At 48.1% G+C, this 19,868-nt stretch overlaps 1 protein-coding gene across 1 annotated transcript in view; it reads right to left on the bottom strand.

The window, feature by feature from the left end:
- Positions 1–4,857: 4,857 nt before the first annotated feature.
- Tshz1 (teashirt zinc finger homeobox 1) overlaps positions 4,858–19,868 on the bottom strand; it is a 72,545-nt gene continuing 57,534 nt past the window's right edge. The window contains 2 exon segments of the mRNA XM_057789009.1: positions 4,858–7,979; positions 7,982–9,388. Of these exon segments, the coding sequence (XP_057644992.1) occupies positions 6,184–7,979; positions 7,982–9,388 (3,203 nt within the window). The 3' untranslated portion in view covers positions 4,858–6,183.

Raw genomic sequence — 19,868 nt, 5'->3', positions numbered from 1 at the left:
TGGGGAACAAGATAAGCACCCTGCCAACAAATGAGCTATTGCAGGACAGACTGAGCTAGCCCTCAGGCTGCAGAAGAGCCAGAGGTCTTAGGGATGCCTTTTCTCCTCGTTACTATAATGGCTATAAAGTATATATCCCAACTGCCTGAATTTAAATAAAATCACAATCCACGTTAAAGTCGTGCCTATTCCAAAGCAATATTTCCTTTAAATGCCTTCAACAGGCAACAAACAATGCAAGTACTATAAATTAAAATAATATTATATTAGACAATTAACAAATATATCCAAAACTTAAAAATAAAAAATCCTCTGCTGTGTAGAAAGCAAAGCAGGGCAGGTTTGGGTGTCTTCAGGGGCATCTCCATGAGCCTGTCTGTGGGTGTGTCGGCCACGTATGTCACTATACCATGGGAGAAATTCCACTTCCAAACCCTTGGTTTTAAGGAAGTGATCAAAACTATTTATAAAAATATTGAGAGTAGTGAAAATCTATAAATGAACCTAAGGGTTACTTTTTGAAATTTTAACTGTTAGGTATTGATTGTGTTCAAGTACACCCCCATTAAGACTTCAAAAAAGCAGTATTTAAAAGAATCAAGATGATATACACAACCCATCAACTGCTGGGGAAGGAAAGTAAGGAATTAAGTTCAGTGTGACCCCCATTTTGTTACAACACGGGAGCGGGAGAGGTTTGCACTAAAATGTTAGCAGTGACTGTCTCTAAACTGTAAGCAGTGATTCTTATATCCTTACTTCTGCTGTGCAGATTTTCTGGGGTGAGCATGTCACTTTAATCTTGTCACCAAAGTTTAATAAGAGCTCAAGTTCTCTTTGAAAAAACTTTCACAAGCCGGGTGGTGGTGGCGCACGCCTTTAATCCCAGCACTCGGGAGGCAGAGGCAGGCGGATCTCTGTGAGTTCGAGACCAGCCTGGTCTACAAGAGCTAGTTCCAGGACAGGCTCCAAAACCACAGAGAAACCCTGTCTCGAAAAACCAAAAAAAAAAAAAAAGAAAGAAAAAACTTTCACTCTTCCATTTCTCTTAAGCGTATAGTTCAATAGATTTCAGTAAAATCTGCTGTCTCCTATGAAATTACAATAACTAACAAAAACATTGTAACTCAATAAAAAATACTGAAATCATTTGTATGCTTCTAAGATTTTGGAACTAGTTAAGATATGCATTTGTCCATACCAACAGCTTACTTAAAAAAAAAAAAAAAACATTGAGATAGAGTCTCAGCATGTAGCCCTGGCTAGCCTGGAATTTGCTATGTAGACCAGGCTGATCTGACTCGGAGATCTATCTGCTTCGCCTCCTGAATCCTGGATTCCAGATGTGTATGGCAGTGCCCACATAAACAGCTTTTTAAAGATTATCAATCACCGAAATGGAAAGCCATAAGCTGTGTGTATGTGTGTGCTCATGTTCATGTGTATGTGTATATGTGCCTGAGGCCAGAACAGGGAAGTCATCATTAGAAACCCCATCCATCTCCTTTTTGACATAGTCTCTTGTGGGCCTGGAATCGACTGTTGAGGCTGGCTGGACAGTGAGCCCCTGGGATCCTTCTGTGTCTGCCTTCCAGTGCTGAGCTTAAGCGTGAATTGCTACCACGTCTGGCATTTCTATGTGGGTTTTAGAGATGTGCAACTCTGGCCCTCATTATTTGTGCAAAAAGCACTTTACCCATCTGAAGCACACTTGTTAAACTCTAAGAGATAGATATTGGAGTTCAATTTGAAGACCAGAGACGCAAAACAGCCAGCCACTGGCTCTTACCTCAACCTCAGTCTGAAAATGCGGATCCTGCCTCTAGGACTCTCGGAATGAGACTAAAAATTACACCCACATTCCCAAAAAAATGATTATGATGTTTGCCTTTGTTTAGTGTGTTGGTTACAAGTTGTTAAGAATAATGGAGGGGGGGGGGAAGCTAAACAAAGGAGATTGTTTTGAAGAGAAAAAAGGGGGAAATGCTGTAGAATAATGCTTCTATACATGGTAAAGATTTTCACTTGTATTGGCCGGGCAGGAAGTATAAGTGGGGCCACCAGACTAGGAGAATTCTGGGGAGAGGAAAGGCTCAGTCTGCAGTCATCACCCAGATGCAGAGGAAGCAAGATGAGAATGCTGCACTGAGAAAAGATGGGACAGAAACTTCTGTTTATGTATCTCTCCATACATCTTAAAGTGTTTAAACATTCCTTTTTCTCTGCACTACCTAAATGCTAGTTTCTCTAACATAAACTATTGTCTAGTGTTAGTTCATAGACTTTATCCCACCGACTCAGCAACCCACATTCAGTAAAACCCTGCATGTGAAGGGGGAAAGTGGTTAGTTATTAAAGCTCATAGTCATGTTTCAGAGAAGATGCAAGCCATGGTTAATTTTGCATACGCACAACTACCAGGCTGACCTAACAAGAATGCAGACCTAAGGGAGCAGCCATTGGCCTCCTTCCCTATCTCTTTGCACATCCTAAGGACACAGGCAACTTTCTCCCCCACCCTGGCCCCAACCACTTTACTCAGGACTGAGAGACTAGGCAGAAAAACAAGGAGGATCTCATGGTTTACAGAAATATGTATTCTGGGACTGATTGGCCAGTAGCCAGGCAGGAAGTATAAGTGGTGGATGTTTGCCCCAGTACAGTGAAGGAATGGTAAGCATTTGATTTATCCCTCAGGTTAGTCTAGTTTCTTTGCATCTGTGTGTATGTTCGTGTGTGTGTGTGTGTGCGCGCGCGTGCGCATGTGCATGCATGGACGTGTGTGTGTGGAGGTCAGAGGACAACCTTGGCTCCCGTTGTTCCTGCACCGTCCACTTGTTCGTTAAGACAGGGTCACTCACTGGGCTGGAACTCATCAAGCAGGTTAGGATGGGTGGCTGGTGAGCTGAGGATCTACCTGCCTTCCCTCCTCTCCTGCTCTGGGATAGAAGGGTGTGCTCACCACACCTGACTTGGCTCACTTGGCTCTGGAGATCCAACTCAGGTGCTCTGCTAACAGCAAACGCTCTATCAGCTGAACTCTCTCCCAGGCCCTCTATCTCTGTTTCTGTCTGCCCAAGTTGAGTGTCTGTGTCACTGGGCACCGGCTGCACAGGTCCAGGTATAAACTCAACGTCAACATTATTCTGATATTTCCCAGATCCAGCAGAAGATAAAGTCACTGAAGCTTGTGATCTGCTGCAGCCACAGCTGGAGGTGGCTGGAAGGATGCTAAGCTGTCTGTTCACTATCACTGCTCTGGTAGCTGCCTACCAACCCAGGCCAAAGTCTGCTCTCCATTTTCTAGGGCAATGCTCTATCTTAACACCCTGATGACAAAACAAAACACAACACAAAACAAACAAACAAAACACTTCCTTGGCTTTGCAAGAGTTTTTCACCCTTGGTCTGTCCTTTGGTTACCACAATTAGTATTCAGGGGCTCCAAGTCCAACTTCTGTCCACGACAAGCCATGTGATGGGGATCCAGGTCTGCAAACTGGGCAGGGAGGGACCTGGTCCAGAGCTGTGCGGAAGGAATGAGTTCACACTGCAACACTAAATCTGGTGCTGGAGAAATACTCAGCAATGTCACCTGGGGTCACCATCTTCATGGTGTTGAGATTGCCTCCACCCACCAACCGGGGAACTGGAACGAGGATAATATGCCAATGAGCTGAGGAATTACAAAGAAAAAGACATTAAGAAATCTGGAAATTTGTATCTGTCCCTTGGTGATCAGAACTCAGCCGCAAGTAACCTTGAGGCCATAGGACTGTACTCCTGGGCCTCTTCCTCAGAACTGCCCTCTTCCATTGCACTGCGGCTTCACGGTTCTCACTACGAGGGTGAAATGTCTGCGGATCTACCATCCAAATGCGGGTATACAAGGACCTCACGTCCATGCCAGAGGCTTGATGGCTCTTCCACTCTGTCACCCCTCCAGGCATAGAACTGGTGTGTCTAATGGCTGAAGCTCTAAAGGACAAGGCTATTTAGCAATGAAAAAGGTCAGAAGAATGCAGCAAGCATCCCTGTGCACACATGACTGGCCAGGCCACCCTGTGCCATTAGCAGAAAGAGATGGATGCTTGCCTCTTGGAGCCAGTCAGGAAGTCATCAAAACACCATGACTGCTTAGGCACCTCTGAACATAGCGTGGGTTCTTGCCTTTCTTGGGATATAATTCTATGAAAATTTAAGCAAATGGTAAAAATCAAAACAAAGGCCAACTACATGTTACTAAGTGTTCCGGAGGAAGAGACCGGAGGTCTCAGTGTCCTTGGTTGCTGGAAATTGGCCAGGACAACAACTTCAGGAATCTGGGCGTAGGCTCAGGACATCTCAGGACCAGTGCCTGGTGGAGCTGTCAGGTGCCTAAGAAATGACAAAAGCAAGACCCCCTCCATGACTGAATGGAAAAACAGCCAGGTGATAATAATCAAAAGGCACAGTTTTCAAAGCTCACAAACCAGGTTTTTTTCTTTGCAGCAAAATTCACCGTGAGATCCACATGGCCTGAGCTGCATTGAGGCCTCGCCTACTGCGGCCATGAAGCCCAAGCACACAAGAGGCCCACGACAGCTTCTAACAGTATGAAAGGACTGTCTGGAAAAATCACCACAGTCATCCAGGGACCAAGCGGCCATCACTGAAGGACTGGACTCTGGGAATCCTTGCCCACCACTGCAGGTACCAATGTTATTATCACTTTTAAACATTCGGTACTTCTCTGCACACAAATCATGGAATGTGTCTGAGTAAAATTTTTGTTGTTGATTGCATACGCCATACCTCTTGTGGATGGAGTAACATCTCAAAGGGAACACACTGACGACATGACAATCTGTGTAAATCAAGAACTGCGTGTGGGTTTATTTTACATTTGAGAAAACAGTGGGTTTAATTGTGTGAACCAAAATGGACTGTACAATATTAATGACGGGGCATCAAAATGTATAATTAATAGTGCATTGCTTGCTCTGTTCTTGTTTGTTTTTGTCTGATAGTTCCTCTGAGTACATGCATCTGAGAAGACGCAGGTGCCAGTAAAATTTCTCTATTTAAATCAAGCTGCAGGAACTAAATTTTATCCAAAAATTGTGGTTTTACATTATATACACAGAAATTTAATATAAAATGACAATATAAAAAGTTAAAAGAGAAAGCATACAGCCAGAAGGTACAAAGAAAGTTGGAGAGATTAAAATGATATGATGTGTAACATACAGGCGTGTGTAAGCTGACTCTGGCGATTTACAAGGGAAGGATCCAACATTTGCCCCATTTTTTTGTTTTTTTTTCTGTGTTTTCTTTTTTCATTTACCAATGCATCACGCTATAGAAAGGTCAGCCGATACCAAAGCTTACATTTGTAAATAACTATAAACTGCAATATTTTACAGAAAAAAAGAAGAAATAGCATTTTTTACACATTTTTTAAATAATAAGCTTGCATACTTTTTTGCCAAAAGTGGCATTTTTCAGCATCCAGAGGGTTTGGGCATAGTGGCAACTGGGGTATACGCTGTCTTTGTTTGGAACATGTAGACTGTGGCTTCCTAACCCCGTGAGTCCCAGACAGCTCCCTGTCTCCAACCGCTGCATGCATGTCTCTTCACAAACCAGTCCTGCATATAAAAGCTCATTTTTTAATTATTAAATAAGTTTTGTGTCTGACACAGCTTTTGATCTGAATGAGAAGCCTTTAAGCGCCTTTTCCCCCTTTTTTCTTTCTTTTTTTAATTTTTTTTTTTAAATTTTGAGTGAAAGGCACAGAGATAAAGTCCTCAAAGGGTTAAACTTGACACTACCAGGTCCTATGACCTTTATTGTCATGGCAACTTCGTAATTTTAGGATGTCTCTTTATCGCTGCTTGTTTGTATCTTTCTTTACCGCTAAACAATGTCTCCGAGCGTGCCCCACTATTTCCTACAAAAGATAGCTTAACAGCAAGAACGGGTGCTGAAAATAAAGGTCAGACTTTGACTCACGGAAGAAAAAAAAAAGAAAATAACATGCACAGATCAGACAAAGAGCATATAAATATAACTACAAAATATGCGTAAGAAAAACCAAGTCCAGATGTAGGGAAAGACTGATTTCAGCGGCTCAGGCCAGGCCTAGTGCGGCACGATGAGGCGGGTAGTGCAATGTTCCGCAGTCTCTCGCATACCTGGACACTATTGCTTCTCCAGCTCGGTCACGTAGATCAGGTGGTCCTCTGGCGACTTGCCGTGCGTCTTGCTAAGGTGCAGTTTTACTGCGTGTTTGCTCGCGAAAGTTCGGTTGCAGAGCTTGCATTGGAATGTGGAGCCCAGGTCTTCCTCGGCTGACCCCAGCGGGCCCAGAGTCTTGTTGGCGAGCACTTTGGAGACGCTCTGCTGCTCTTGGATCTGACTGAGTGGCAGCTTGGAGAGGTCCTTCAAGCTGAAGCCCAGGTGCGTCTCCAGGTGGCTGATGTAGGTGGAGGCAGTTCTGAACTGAGAGGCACAATCGTTACAAAAGAAAACAGGATGCCCTGTGTCGAGGTTCTTAAGGAACTTCGTTCCCCCTGTCCTCCGCAGCTGGTACTTGACATTGGCCAGCCAGTGACTGATGGTCGTCATGGAGAGGCCTGTGAACTTGGAGATGTGCACCCGCTCCTGAGGACCCAGGTCCGACATGATGTACTTGCCTTCTGCTGTCTCTCGAAGGCTGGAGGCGAACTGGGCCTGGAGGATGAGCAGGTGCTGCGGGTTCCAGTTGGACTGGCGCCCCTTCCTCTTGTGGACAGGTGACAGCTCGTCCAGGGCCTCCTCAAAGCTGCTGCCGTCCGCGTCCGACTTCTCTGACACCGTGGAGGGTGTGGAGGACTTGGGAGTCAGACGGCCCGTGAGGTTCTTCACCATGTCTGAGATATCCATGAGGGCGCTCTCCCGAAGAGGCGAGGACACGGCGTCAGCCACGCCGGAGACCAGGGGCTTGTTCTTGGACTTGGTCAGGTCGATGGGCTGGTCACTGTTCTCATAGTAGTAGCGGTCGATGGCGTCGGCCTGCTTGGCAGGGGTGGTGGGGTAGACGGGCTTGTCCAGCATGCTGTTGCTGATCTTGTAGAGCATGGCCAGCGGGTCCAGAGAGGGGCTCACGGGCTTGGACACCTTCCCCAGGTGAGTGTTCATGATGGACTGCAGAGCGCTCAGGGGGTTGATGAAGGATGGTTCCGGCGAGTGGTCCGTGATGATACCCAGGTTGCTGCAGCCGTTGGTGACTTTCGCTTTGAGAGGCTCTGTACCATTCGGGGTGTGAGCATCCAAGGGACCCTCCTTTTTGGCTTTCCCAGTTTCTGCATCTGAGCCCTTCTTCTGTGGCTTGCTTCCAGTCTCCTCTGTCTTGGGAAGATCTTTATTCTCCTTTGCCACAGGGGAGGCGGCCTTGACAGGGGAGGCCTTCTCCTTCTCCGCAGGCCTCTCCTCCTTCTTCACGCTGACCTTGCCTGTGACCTTCTCCACTAACTCCTCCATGGCTGACACGTTGCTCTTATGGGGTGGGGGCGTGAGGCTCCCTGGGGAGGGCAGGAGGGCATTGTGCTCTGTGGAGGACAGTGACTTCACACTGCTGGCGTAAGACGGCTGTATCTGCACGCTCTGCACAGCTGACGGCAGCGGCTTCACTGTGCCGGGCAGCTGGTAGGCTGCGTGGATGCTGGGATAGCCGCCCCACGAAGGCGCACCATTCTGGGCTTTACTGATAGCTGTGGACACAGTGTTCTCAAGCGACTTTAGGATATCTACACCCCCCTTGGGGCTATCATCCAGGTCTTCCTCACGCAAGTACTGATAGAGGGTGGTGGGTTCGAACTTCTCTGTGGTGTCTTCGGTCTCCTCCTTGATCTTCCTCTCTGCATCCCCAGCGGCTGGAGGAGCTTTCTCTTTCTCCTTCTCTGGTTCCTTCTTTTCTTCTAAGGCTACAGAGCCTGCAGGGGACTCTGGCTGTTTCTGATGCTGGAAGCAGGCAGCCTGGTGTGAGTGGTCGGGGGTAGGGGGATGGACTGGATCTTCTCTTCTACCACAGGGTCCAGCACCAGCTGTTTTCCTTTCTTGGAGGCAGACGTTGTCACCTTTAAGAAGTGGCCAGTGACCATCATGTGGGCCGTGAGCTGCTGCAAGGTGTCGTGGGAGCTGCCACACTCCATGCACTTGAGTATCTGGGCTTTGCGAGCCTCAAACTGCCACGTGTAGCTAGCACCATTCTGGTAGCCATAACGGTTATTGGGTGTGACGTACGGGTTGGCCGTTTTCTGGTCCTTGGACGACTCACTCAGTGCAACCTCAGCGGCCATGCCTGTGGGCTCAGGGGAGCAAGGGGACGCCAGGTCCTGGAGCGCTCGCTTCTTGGTGGACGGGACCAGTTTGGTGATGGCGGGCACAGGCTCTTTCAGAGGCACTTTCTGGTAATGCTTTGTTTTGATCATGTGGACGCTGAGGTCTTGCAGGGACTCAAAGGAGTGTCCGCAGTACATGCACTTCAGCACCTTCTGCGCGTCCTCCTTCCCTTCCATCTCCATCAGGGAGCGCTTCCTGGGCTTGGACCACCGCTTGGTCTTCTCCGAGTCCTTGTCCCTGTTGTCATCTCGGTAGTGGCCCGTCTCGTTCATGTGCACCGTCAGTTCCACCAAGGTGTCGTAGGCTGCACTGCAGTCCTTGCACCTGAACTTGCTGGCCCCTGTGAACACCGAGCCGTACAGCTTGTTATTCTGCCGGTAGAGCTGCACTGTGCTGAACAGGCTGGGCTCGGGCAGCAGCCCGTACGACGAGGTCTGCTGCAGCGTCTTGGCCAGGGCGGCTTGGTGCCAGTCATACCCGGAGCTGCTGTTGTTACTGGTGGTGCTGCTGTGGCTGGTGCTGGTGCTGCAGCTGGTAATGGCCGTGGTAGCTGTGGTACTGGGGGTGCTGGCGGTACTGGTGGGGGGTGTAGGGGTAGGGGTGGAGCTCTCCTTCTGGCTGGCATCATTATTGCTGGTGGTCGAACCGGACTTCTTTAAATCCAAAGCTAGGCTAGACCAGCAGGACTCTGAGAATAAGTTTGCATACACGGCTTTGATTTGTGCCAAGCTGTCCTGGGGGTAGGAGACACTCTCTGGACACTGTGGCTCCTCCTTCTCCTCTCTGGAGGAGGAGCTTTTGAAATGGGCCAGCTGGTCACTGTTCTCGCTGAAGGGCGAGCCATAACCAGCATCGTGATTGGTGGCAGTGCTGACTGGGGAATTCTGATAGCTCTGGGCCTCTTTGATCTCTGTCTCCTCGTTGCACACGAATTCGCTCTCCTGAATGTCCAGAGACAACCCACCATCCTCCACGTGTTCCTCATCTATTTCAGCTGCCTTCAGTTCTTCCTCGGGAACATAAGCTAGGAGAGAAAAATGAAGCGCAGTTAGAAGGAGTAAATCATCTTCAAGGACGCAGCCTCCCCAGCAGTTAGGTGATCTTTAAAAAGATGTTTTTCAGTCAGGCTCTCAGACTACAAGGCCACCTCAACGTCAACTCCATGTGCCTGCCCACTGGACAGCAGCAGGGCAGGAGTAAGGCCATGCTGAGAACATCCCCCACCAAGTGCAGCACAGAAGCGCAAACCTCCACACCGCTGTCTCTAACTTCCTTTCTTCCTGTTCCCTCTCTTCCTCCCACTTTCTCTCCCTCTCTCCCTTCCTTCCAGACAAGGTCTCAAGTACCCCAAGCTGGCTTTGAACTCCTGACCCTCTTGCTTCCACCTCCTGCTAGCATTACAGGCATGCAAAACCAACAAAACTAGTACCCCCTTCTTAAAGACAGCTCTGCTGAGAGGCTAAGAACAAGCAATGACTCCCACCAGTGTCCTGGGGGCTCCTCCCACATGCTATCCTCTTGTGACCTGCAAATCCCTTGTGATTTCTATAAGTCAAATTTGTTGAAATCAGGAGGGGCCCAGCTCTTTCTTTAGGACAATATATTTGCCAGGCAATATTCTATGGTTTCCATAAATAAAAATTCTCCTTCAAGGCAAGCTGTAAAAATAATATGGTTTTCACTAAAAACAAATGCTTATCACATTGTGAGTCTGCGGCTAGGGACAAAACACAGTGCTACCTATGAAAGACGGCCGCAGGGTGACGAAGGCCACCGCCACACACCAATACCCAGAGCAGCGTCACACACACAGCAAAGGAAGAAATAAGGCAAACATTCATCATATGGACAGATGTGGTCATCCACCCCACAGAGCACCATCTAGTCCCAGAAAGGAGGACACTGACCCCTGACCCTGCGAAGACATGGGTGAGCCTTGAGGACTGCATAGAGGGAGACTGGCTACTTACAAAGGACAGACACTGACTGCCCTGTGCCCTCCTGTAAGGCCTGCACTACAGTCAGGTTCGTAGACACAGAAAGACAGTGGTGGGTGGCAGGGCCAGAATTGGGGCGAGGTGAGGTCAATGGGAAAATGATGTCTCAGGGCTACAGTTTCAGTTTTGCAAGATGAGAAAATGAGACTTGGGAGATGAAAGTCACAGTCTAGCGGCAAGAATGTTCGGGATGTCACTGGACTACACCTTGGAAAACGGTTACAATGGCCACTCTGATGTTATGAAAACTTTACTGTAATAATCTTAAATTATGAAAGGCAGCAGTGTAGGCCCTGATGGCTGCCAAGGGCCCACAGCTGCCTGCAGGACTTCAGGCTGAAGGACACATAAGGTGCCAGGCAAAACCTTGATTCTTACTTAAGATCATTTTAAATGCTTTGATATGTGACATATTTTGCTACTGACATACTTTTTACCACCTCCTAAACTTACTTGAGCAATGTGTGCCCCCCCCCTGCTGCCCTTCCTTTCTCTGACAGGAAGGCTAGGTGACCGAGTATTTCATGAAAAGGTAGGAGATTTGAGGTTGAGGTATCTCCGGCAAGCTCCTATTAAAATGCACCGACGTGACCCGAGAGGAGCGTCTCATTAAACATGATCACTCATTATCACATTATCAGAGCCAGGTCCTAAGGGAACGTGGCAAAGAGCACAAGCATTTTCAGAGAGGAGGGACAGGAGGGACAAAGAATATCTCTGTGCCCCAGGGGAGGATGCCAGGGGTGGGTGAAACACTGGGAAGCTTCCATGCCTGAAAAGGAAAGGCTCCAGGCTGCAGGAAAGCAGGCATTCACTGTAAATGAATGACTGCCCCTATATAAATAAACACACATGGCAGTGTATGCACAATCACATAGTATGTGTAAGTTCATTCATGATAGCACATGTACTTTACACACACACACACATATATATATATGAGCATGCATATAACAGTACATGCACAGTCACCCCACCCGTATGAACACATGAATTACAAATGCATACATGGTCATCCTATGCATGCAACCACACACATGAGGGCACAGATATAGTCATCCCTATGTGCAAGAATAAACGTAAATAATAGAACAGCACTATCATTCCTGTACATGCAAGAACGCATGACAGCACGTGCATGATCGATCACTCCTGCACACACTTGACAGCATATTCACAGTTACCTATATCTACAAGCACACATAGGATAGCATGTACATGATTATACCATACATGTGAACCCATGTGTGACTACTCCACATGTATGAACATGCATATGTGAGCACATGTAATGTGATCACCCCATACACAGAAGTGCACACATATGCACACACAGTGAGAGACCATTGAATCTGCCACATGATGACCCTGGGGCCCTGCAGAACACCTGTGCACACATCCTCTCTACACTGAGCCTCTGCAGTCAGAGCACACAGGTCCAGGTCCCTCCACAGTGGGGTGGAGTAGCGGTCCATTAACGAGACAGCAATTACAGTTCTGCTAATGCTGTGTCACATGTGAGACATGAACAAAAATGGAAGGTCTCGGGCTTCGTCTCTGGACATCAACTGCTGGGTGACAGCCCAAATAATTCTACAGCCCTGCTAGGAAATGGAGGGCTTGCCACATCCTAAGGTGACCACTGCCACACACACACACATTTCCATTTTGCCCACAAGAGCCAAGTGTTTCAGACATCCAGTTCTGGTATACCATGTGGAGACCCATAAGGCCCACTTCCCTCACAGGAAGCTGGGCTGGGCAGTCCTGGGTGGGGAAAAGGTAAAGTGTACCAAGGTATGGGCAGTGGCTGGAATGTAGACCACGGGTGTCTGATATTGGCAGCCTCTTCCCATGCCACCCTACGAGTATGCTTTCCCCTTTGTCCAAGCCAAAGTGTAGTCACGAGGATCATGACTTCTTCTTCCTCCAGGTCTGCTCGCTGAGGCTCCTAGACTGAGCTGACACATAAACCATGAACAATTCCACAATGCCAGCACGACAGTAGCCTGGGGACAGGGAACCGAAGCACACCGCATAGGGCTGCCCATGCTAGGGGCCATTCTCCATCCTCTACCCCTCCACCCGATACCCACAGCCACTGCCGGTTCCCTGGAAGGCGGATGTAGAAGCGATGTATCACACCTGACGCTCAGAGCCATGTCCTGGGGACAATGCAGCAACCTGAGCGTGTCAGAATGAGGAAGGGGCAGTGCACCACCATGGAAGCGGGGCCCCTGACGGCCAGCTTTCTCTCTGTCCCACTCAGCTCGTTACCTTGCAGACACCCCAGTCTCGAGGTGGCTGCTGTGTCTTCTGCCCTGCATATACTCCTGGGGGTGGCAAAGGTCCACAGGCCTCATGGCTATCACCCCTGTGTGAACTTTGACACTGTCTAACCCAAAACCTTCGGTCTCGGGCATGCAGCCTAAGATGGTGTGAAATGGAGCAACTGTCTCCTGCACAGAGACTTTCTGGACAGCATCACTGCCCGGGACATTTACAAACATCAAGGCGTCAATAGTGAGGGACAGTCAAGGGAGCAGAAGTTCACTCCCAGAAGGAAATGACAGTCAAACATTAAAACGTGTGTTCTCGTACATAGCCGGTTAGTATAGCACTCACTGCACAAGTATGGGGGTCCGGGTTCGAGTTCAATCCTCAGACCCCATCTGTAAATGGCACATTAGAATCCCCGCACCGGGAGGAGGCACTCAGAGAGCTTCACCTAAGGAACCTGACCAGGTGGACAGACTATGGAATGACACCTGAGGCTGACTTCCAGCCTTAACAAGCACATGCATATACACACATGCACATGCCATCGTATATTGTCATGGAGGAAGTCAAAGACAAGGAAGTCAGAACAAAGGTGTGTGGCCAGTACAATGTGGAACTTGTTTCCTCAAGCTAATAAATGCATGGGTTTTTAAAATGTTGGCCCAAATGCCTCTTAATAAATACTGGAACCTTCAAAATTTTCTCCAGAGTTTTCCATTCAGTTCACAGTAGTTACCGCCTTCCACTTCTGAAATCAGCTACACATATGTGACTTTCCCCGAGCACCCAGTGGGTGTAGCCACCACCGAGTCCAGAAAGCACCGAGAATAACTAGTGCCCACTGGGAAGGGACGAAGGAGAGCTGTGCTCATCACTACTCTCACTTCCTTGATCGATCAGGGCTGCAGTGGCCCAGGACCGAGCATGTGCAGCCCCTCCCCAGCTGTCCAGCATGCCCTCATCCGCCTCTCCTGTCACTCATCCACTCCATGTCCGCACGGAGTGACCCCTGGGAAGACAGCTGTGGAGTCTTCTGCACAGGCAAGCAGGCGTCTGGTCTTCTGGTTTTAGCTGGTGAGGCTCACTCTAGCCTCCACCTCTAATCTCCTGTTTCCCCTCGCATCACACGCTCTTCAAGTTCCTTGTACCCAGAGTCTTCTTCTTTCCAGCTATTTCCCTTTTGCCCATGTGCATTAGTGTACATGTATCTATTTTTAGTTAGTTATTTTCCCCTGTACCACATGAGGAAGCACAAATCCTTGCATGATGGCTGGGGACAGGCATCCGTCTTCCAGATCATCCCACTGGATACCTTTTGCCCTGGCTTGAGACCGCCCTTCAGATCTTTCTACTTTCCAGAGCAGTGACTGAGCACCCAGCCAGCTCCCAGCTCCACCTGTGAGAACCTCACTTCCAAATGCCAGAGGCAGACAGAGGTCTGGCATTCCCAGCCAGATAAGAATCCAAAACCTGCAGAATTTCCTTTCGGCATTCAACACCTACAGAGAAAAGGGTGGCCGATGATGTGGGACAAAGGTCATGAAGAATTCCCCAGCCTGGATTCTGCAGGCTGACAGCAGGAAGGGTTTCCCACACCCTGACTTTAGTAGTCACAAAGCAGGCCGGTCACAGTCAGGAAGAGATGCACCAAAGGCCCCAAACTGCAATACTTGTCATGCAAAAACAGGTCAACCCAGTGACCCTGGAATTTGGGGGTGATCCAAACAAAAGGGTGCTCCCAGGATGCCTGGAGAAACGGGGACCACTTGCACTAAACGCACCTGTATTGATTGGGTCTCTGACCACTGTGGTTCCCTTCTAAGGGACAGTCACCTCACCTGCCTCTGACATCAGTCTGGAACAAAGAGAGAAAGAAAGAAGGACAGATAACTCCAGGTCTGTTGATCTTTGTGGACAGGGTCAGTCCAACGCACAAACTCATTCCTTGGGGCCTGGATTCCTCCCAAAATGCAACCATGGCAATGAAGTCACTTTTAAGGTTATAGAAATCACTGTGGTCATTATGCCCAACTCTGGGTTTATCTGTTCCATGATTTGAATGTTTCTGTTCCCCAAGAATTCACCTATGAATTCTAATCATCAGTGTGAGGGGATTAGGAGGGACTCTGGGAGGCTATCAGGTCACCAGGGTGGAGCCCACGTGAGTAGGATTAGTGTCCTCATAAGGGAAGGTCTAGAAAGCTGCCGTGCCCCTTCCTCCATGGGGGACAAAGTGAGGTGATAAATGAGATCGGCCGATGCCTTAACCTGGGTTTCTGGCCTCTGAACTGGAAGAAATTCAGCTTTCACCGTTTCTGTCTCACCCGGTCTCTGATGCGGTCACAGTGGCTGGACGGCACCAGGAAACCTGCTCATCACTGCTGCACCCCGAAGACACACACACAGAATAAACAACACATACAAACACGCCCACTGGTATAGTCTCGTGTTGCTGTGGAAAGGCAGGTGCCCAGCTTAGCCATATGCCACTCAGCCTACCCCAGGGACAACAGGAAGAAAATGACAATCAGTCTGTCCCCAGGGAAACTGACCCAGTATAGACAGTGTCCTGATACCGGGAGTGAGATGTGACCCAGTAGATTACCTGGGGTCCTCTTTCCATGTGCCTTCCATCCACGTCACCAGCTTTAGGAATGTTCCATAGCTCCGAGGAAGAAAGGCAGGCAGCCCAAAGTAGGCATTAGAGCGGTTCCCAGGAACCTCTCAAGGGGAGGGGCAAATCCACACCGGTGAGAGCTTGGGGAGTCTTTCCAGCCATGCTCTGTTTTCCTCATTAGCCCCTGCCATCCAGGAAGTGGGTGTTTTAAAGTATCAAATAAAAAGCCCAGGTCTTTAGTCGCTGCTTGGTGACTGCCTTAGAGTGAACACCAACTTTGCTATTGTATTGCCACCTGGCGAAACTATAATCAGACCAAATTGCATGTTTATCTACACCAAACTGGTTTTTGTTGTTGTTTTTCTTTTTTTTACTGGCAAACGTGATACTCATGAACAGATGGCCATTCATCAAAATACATTTACTCCAAGGGACCAATTCACGAAAGGGGCTCACACACACCTAAAGGAGGATGTGTGGCTTCAGTTCATCATAGAGTCTTGCAAAACACAACTTCTTCCAAATTTACAATTGATCTCTTGTAAAGTAACTTCACCCTTTGCCATGGAGAGAGCAGATGGTTTGGATGAGAGTCCGAATCTATCAGGGGAAAAAGATGCAGAGAAAGCAGACACAGGCAAAGCGCCTCCCTTCCCAGTCTGAAAAGAACATAAAAATGCAAGCGAGATATACATTAATCTGCTAGCATGGTTCTGATTTCTTGCAGGAGAACTGACGCCCTGCCAAGCAAGGCTGAAAGGCCACTTCTGCTCTGATGTGATAGAGACAAAAAGGTTTCTATCACTTTTGCAAATTTTTAGATGCTGGTCGCAATTGTTAACGCACCGTTTTGCTGAGGCATTCGACTTGCAGCAGAAGTCTTTCTTTACTTAAGCCCCAGGAGAAGCCATCTTTAAGAACTGCAGGGTCGGTAAATAAAAATGACCTCCCCTCGATTCCAATTTTAATTAGGAATCCATAGGTAACTGCCCTAAGATAAATACAATTTCTTCTTTCCCTTATTGCCCCAGAATTCAATTTAAAATTAGCTTAGGAATAAGGAAGCACATTCCAGGACCCTTCCCGGCCTGCCCATTAGCAAATCAGATACCGATCTTTTGTTTCATACAGACTACAGGTTACAGCACAGTTTTACAAGAAGGGTAGCCGAGCTTGTGCATAAAACAATGAAAAGCTTCCCAAGATGGTGTCAGGAAGACAAAGAAGAGGATTGGCACAGGAGAGACTTGGGAAGGCCATGGGCAGGGAGAGTGGACTGAGGAGGGAGGTCAAAGGCCCTCCTAAGCACTAAAGGACAGCTGCCTGCATACAGCTCCGCAGTGGGACATCTGGTTCTACAAGATCAAGTCTCACTCAAGATGCATGAACCCAAAGACAAGCACCAGGGAAAGACACACTCATAGTCGAAACCCCAAATCAGAAAGACAGACCCTCCCCCATCCTAAGGCAGAGAGAGTCTAGGTCTAATCACCTAGTATTAACAAGTCACCTCCAGAGCAGTGGGACCCCAGTCTGTAGTGTGTGACACCCTGAAAACAGTGGACTTTAGGCAACAGGTGGGTCTCCCACGATGGAAGACATAAGAAACACGATTCAGGACCAGGGTCTTTACCCTGACTTACACCTCAACCAGTGCGAAAAGCTTGTAAGAAGTATCACCAACACCTACAATTACCCTTGCTCCCTGCCTTACTGCGACCCAGAGATGACATCTTCTATGAAGTTCCTTCTGTGGGCCTCAACTGGGGGTCTTGAGACTTGGGAGTGGGAGGGACAAGAAGTTCCAGCTTCATGACCCCTGAAACTGCAGCACAGGTGTCAGAATTGAGTCTCCGTTAGAAAGACAAGTGTCTTATCTTCTAAGACACATTGGTTAGAGAATATGGCTCATAGTTATGCCAGCTGGTAACAGGACACGGAGGGGGCGCTAAGGAGCCAGTTTGGGCACCACGTTAGGGTACCTTTCTGTCTTTAAGTATGCGATGGGCAGATACGGGTTTTCTAGGAATATGATGAACCAGGAGCCAACATAGCCCACGAGGGTTTCTATACATGGTCAGAAACTGCTCACGAGGTCCCACGGCAGGAGACTCCCCTTAAGTCTCTCTAATACACATACTGGTGCCTGAATTCTATCTGCCCTATCACAGAGACTGCAGTTTTATCAGAATAATTAGGTTTATTTCTACTATTATCAGTGAATCCTCAAATTGCTTCCAAGGATGCTTTCTTAAAAGATTAAAAGATTTTTTTTAAACGGGGAGGAGAGAACTTAGTAATTCAGCTAGCGGGATTATTTATCACCAGCATTTGTTTTTCAGTACACGTGACACATTTCTAAAAATCTTTTGTTTTATATAGGCTACAATTTTCCAAAAAAATTTTCATTTCCGTGCGTACAAATATACTGGAATACAGTATGATACTTGTAGGGGTTGCTGTTTCTACAGATGAAAGTGTGGGAACAAAATACTTCACAAGGTGGATGGATGGCATTTTAAAGAGTTGGATGAACCCCAGGAAAGTAACGCCCCCCATTGCATGTTCTCCAGGAACCCCCCAGAACCATCCACACCCCTGCCCCCACCCACAGGTGAAAATCTGATGAATGTGCAGCCAAGAATTGGTAACTGCAGTATAAAATTCTCCTTTCACAATTACTTGCAGAAATAAATGACATTTCCCCCATCAACTAAAACAAAGACTCCGAATCATCATTTCTGCTATTTCTTTTTGTGTCAAAACAGCCTTGCCAGCCTCCTCCGCCCTTCCCGAGCCAGGCACGGTGGTGGTGGTGCCGATCTGACAGTGTGAACACACACAGTGTGTCCTGCTGGGGGGCAGCGGCCCAGAAAGGGCTACAGGCATGAGCATGTACACGTGTGTGCACGCATGCATGGAATGCTTTCGCATACAGGTGTGTGCTCAAGTGTGCAAACCTGGGAAACTTCTCATCCCCACCGTTCCCAAAAAGGGAGAAAGGAATCTATAACCAGACTCCATTTTTTTTTAAAAAAAATTAAATCTTGTTATTATTTTTTGTTATAAAATGTGCCTTCTGGATGCCAATGTGTCCCTAAAGATGTGCTGTCATCCCGAGCCACAGCAGACTCTGTGCGTTCTGATGCGAGTGGACAGAAGGCAATGTATACAGCCCCGTTACAGCCTAATGTGACACCAACCATGTGTGCCCTGATGGTTTACAACGTAAATACACACATATTGTCTGAAAAAATATTTTCATCTCAAATCCTAACTATATAATGAGGCGCAAACATCGTATCTTTGGCAAATTAGATAAAAACTGTATTCCTCGATTCGCAGCCCAACATTGTTTAAAACATCTTTGTTTCCTTAAAGAAAACAGCCCGCTCTTGTCAGCCGTCATTTTACAGACAGCGAGAAGTGGCAGCTGTATTTGTTTTTTAGCGGCTAAACGTAGTAAAGTTCTGCATTCCCTTGAGCCTCACTAACACTGGCTCTGAGCAATTAGGTCTATACCCCTCCCCGAACCCGCATCTTAATCTGCACCCCAATTATGCACAAAGCAAAGGTGCATTCCTGCGCCACCCTGTTTTGTATTCCACCAGAGGCGAATTCTCCCAGAATTCTGCCTCATCATCCCCATTGTTCCCCGGGTAGATGCACCTAAGTGTGGGCGCTCTGCAACAAGCTGAAGCAACAATAGAAGAAAGGCTTCCCGGAACACGCTCTGCTCTCTGGAAGGCGGCATGGAATCCACTGTGGAAAATCAAGAGGTTCCAAGCTGGTTGCCCCAACACCCTGCATCGGGGCAGAGTAATGCGCACCTGTGGCTCTGCTCTCTGACAGGAAGCCCCTGCTGAAGGACGGAAGTCATTCTCAAGGAAAGAATGCTCCAAATGTGGGAGGCTGGAACCTTTCACAGGCTGGCCTTCAGTACAGCACAGCAGCCTGACTAACCAACCGTTTTCACTTCCTCTGTGTGTGTCAGGGAGGGAGGAAGGGGGTGTATGTTGGACTTGTATGTAAAGTGTATGCGTGTATTCACGTGCGCACATAGAACGTGGGTGCCTGTTTGGGAAAGCCAGAAGTGTCTTCCTCAATTGCATTTACAGAGACAGATTCTCTTGCTGCATCCAGGGCTTGCTGATTTTGCTAGTCTAGGTAGCCAGCTTGCCCCGAGGATCTCCTGTCTCAGCTTCCAGAGTTTGCTGGGCTTACTGGCACAGCTGCCCAATGAGTCAGATGCTTTATCTACGTAGCCATCTCCCATTCCTAAGGGTTTCCCCTTTTTACCCATAGGGGTGTCAAGCAATGCAGTCTGGGTAGGAGGTGGCAGTGATCCTGGACACAGCGATTCAGCATGAGAATCTGTCAGATACTCCACATTTGTGCGTTAATTCACACAACCGCAGGCTCCTGGGCACACCTGAACATCCCTTGCTGAGCAGACAGCAGGCTGATGCTGTTCTAGAGGCACGGGGCTTTTATAGAGTCTGTGGCGGCAAAGAGCTAAGTCCCAATTTAGAAAGATTTCCAAACAGCATCAGCAATTTACGTAAAATGGCTCTTCGCAGGAGCATCTTCTAGAAACAGTTGGTTTTACT

Source organism: Chionomys nivalis, chromosome 14 (genome assembly GCF_950005125.1).
Source record: "Chionomys nivalis chromosome 14, mChiNiv1.1, whole genome shotgun sequence".
Taxonomy (NCBI): Eukaryota; Metazoa; Chordata; class Mammalia; order Rodentia; family Cricetidae; genus Chionomys; species Chionomys nivalis.
The sequence above is the reverse complement of the archived record's forward strand: the minus strand, read 5'-3'. Positions and strand labels throughout refer to the sequence as shown.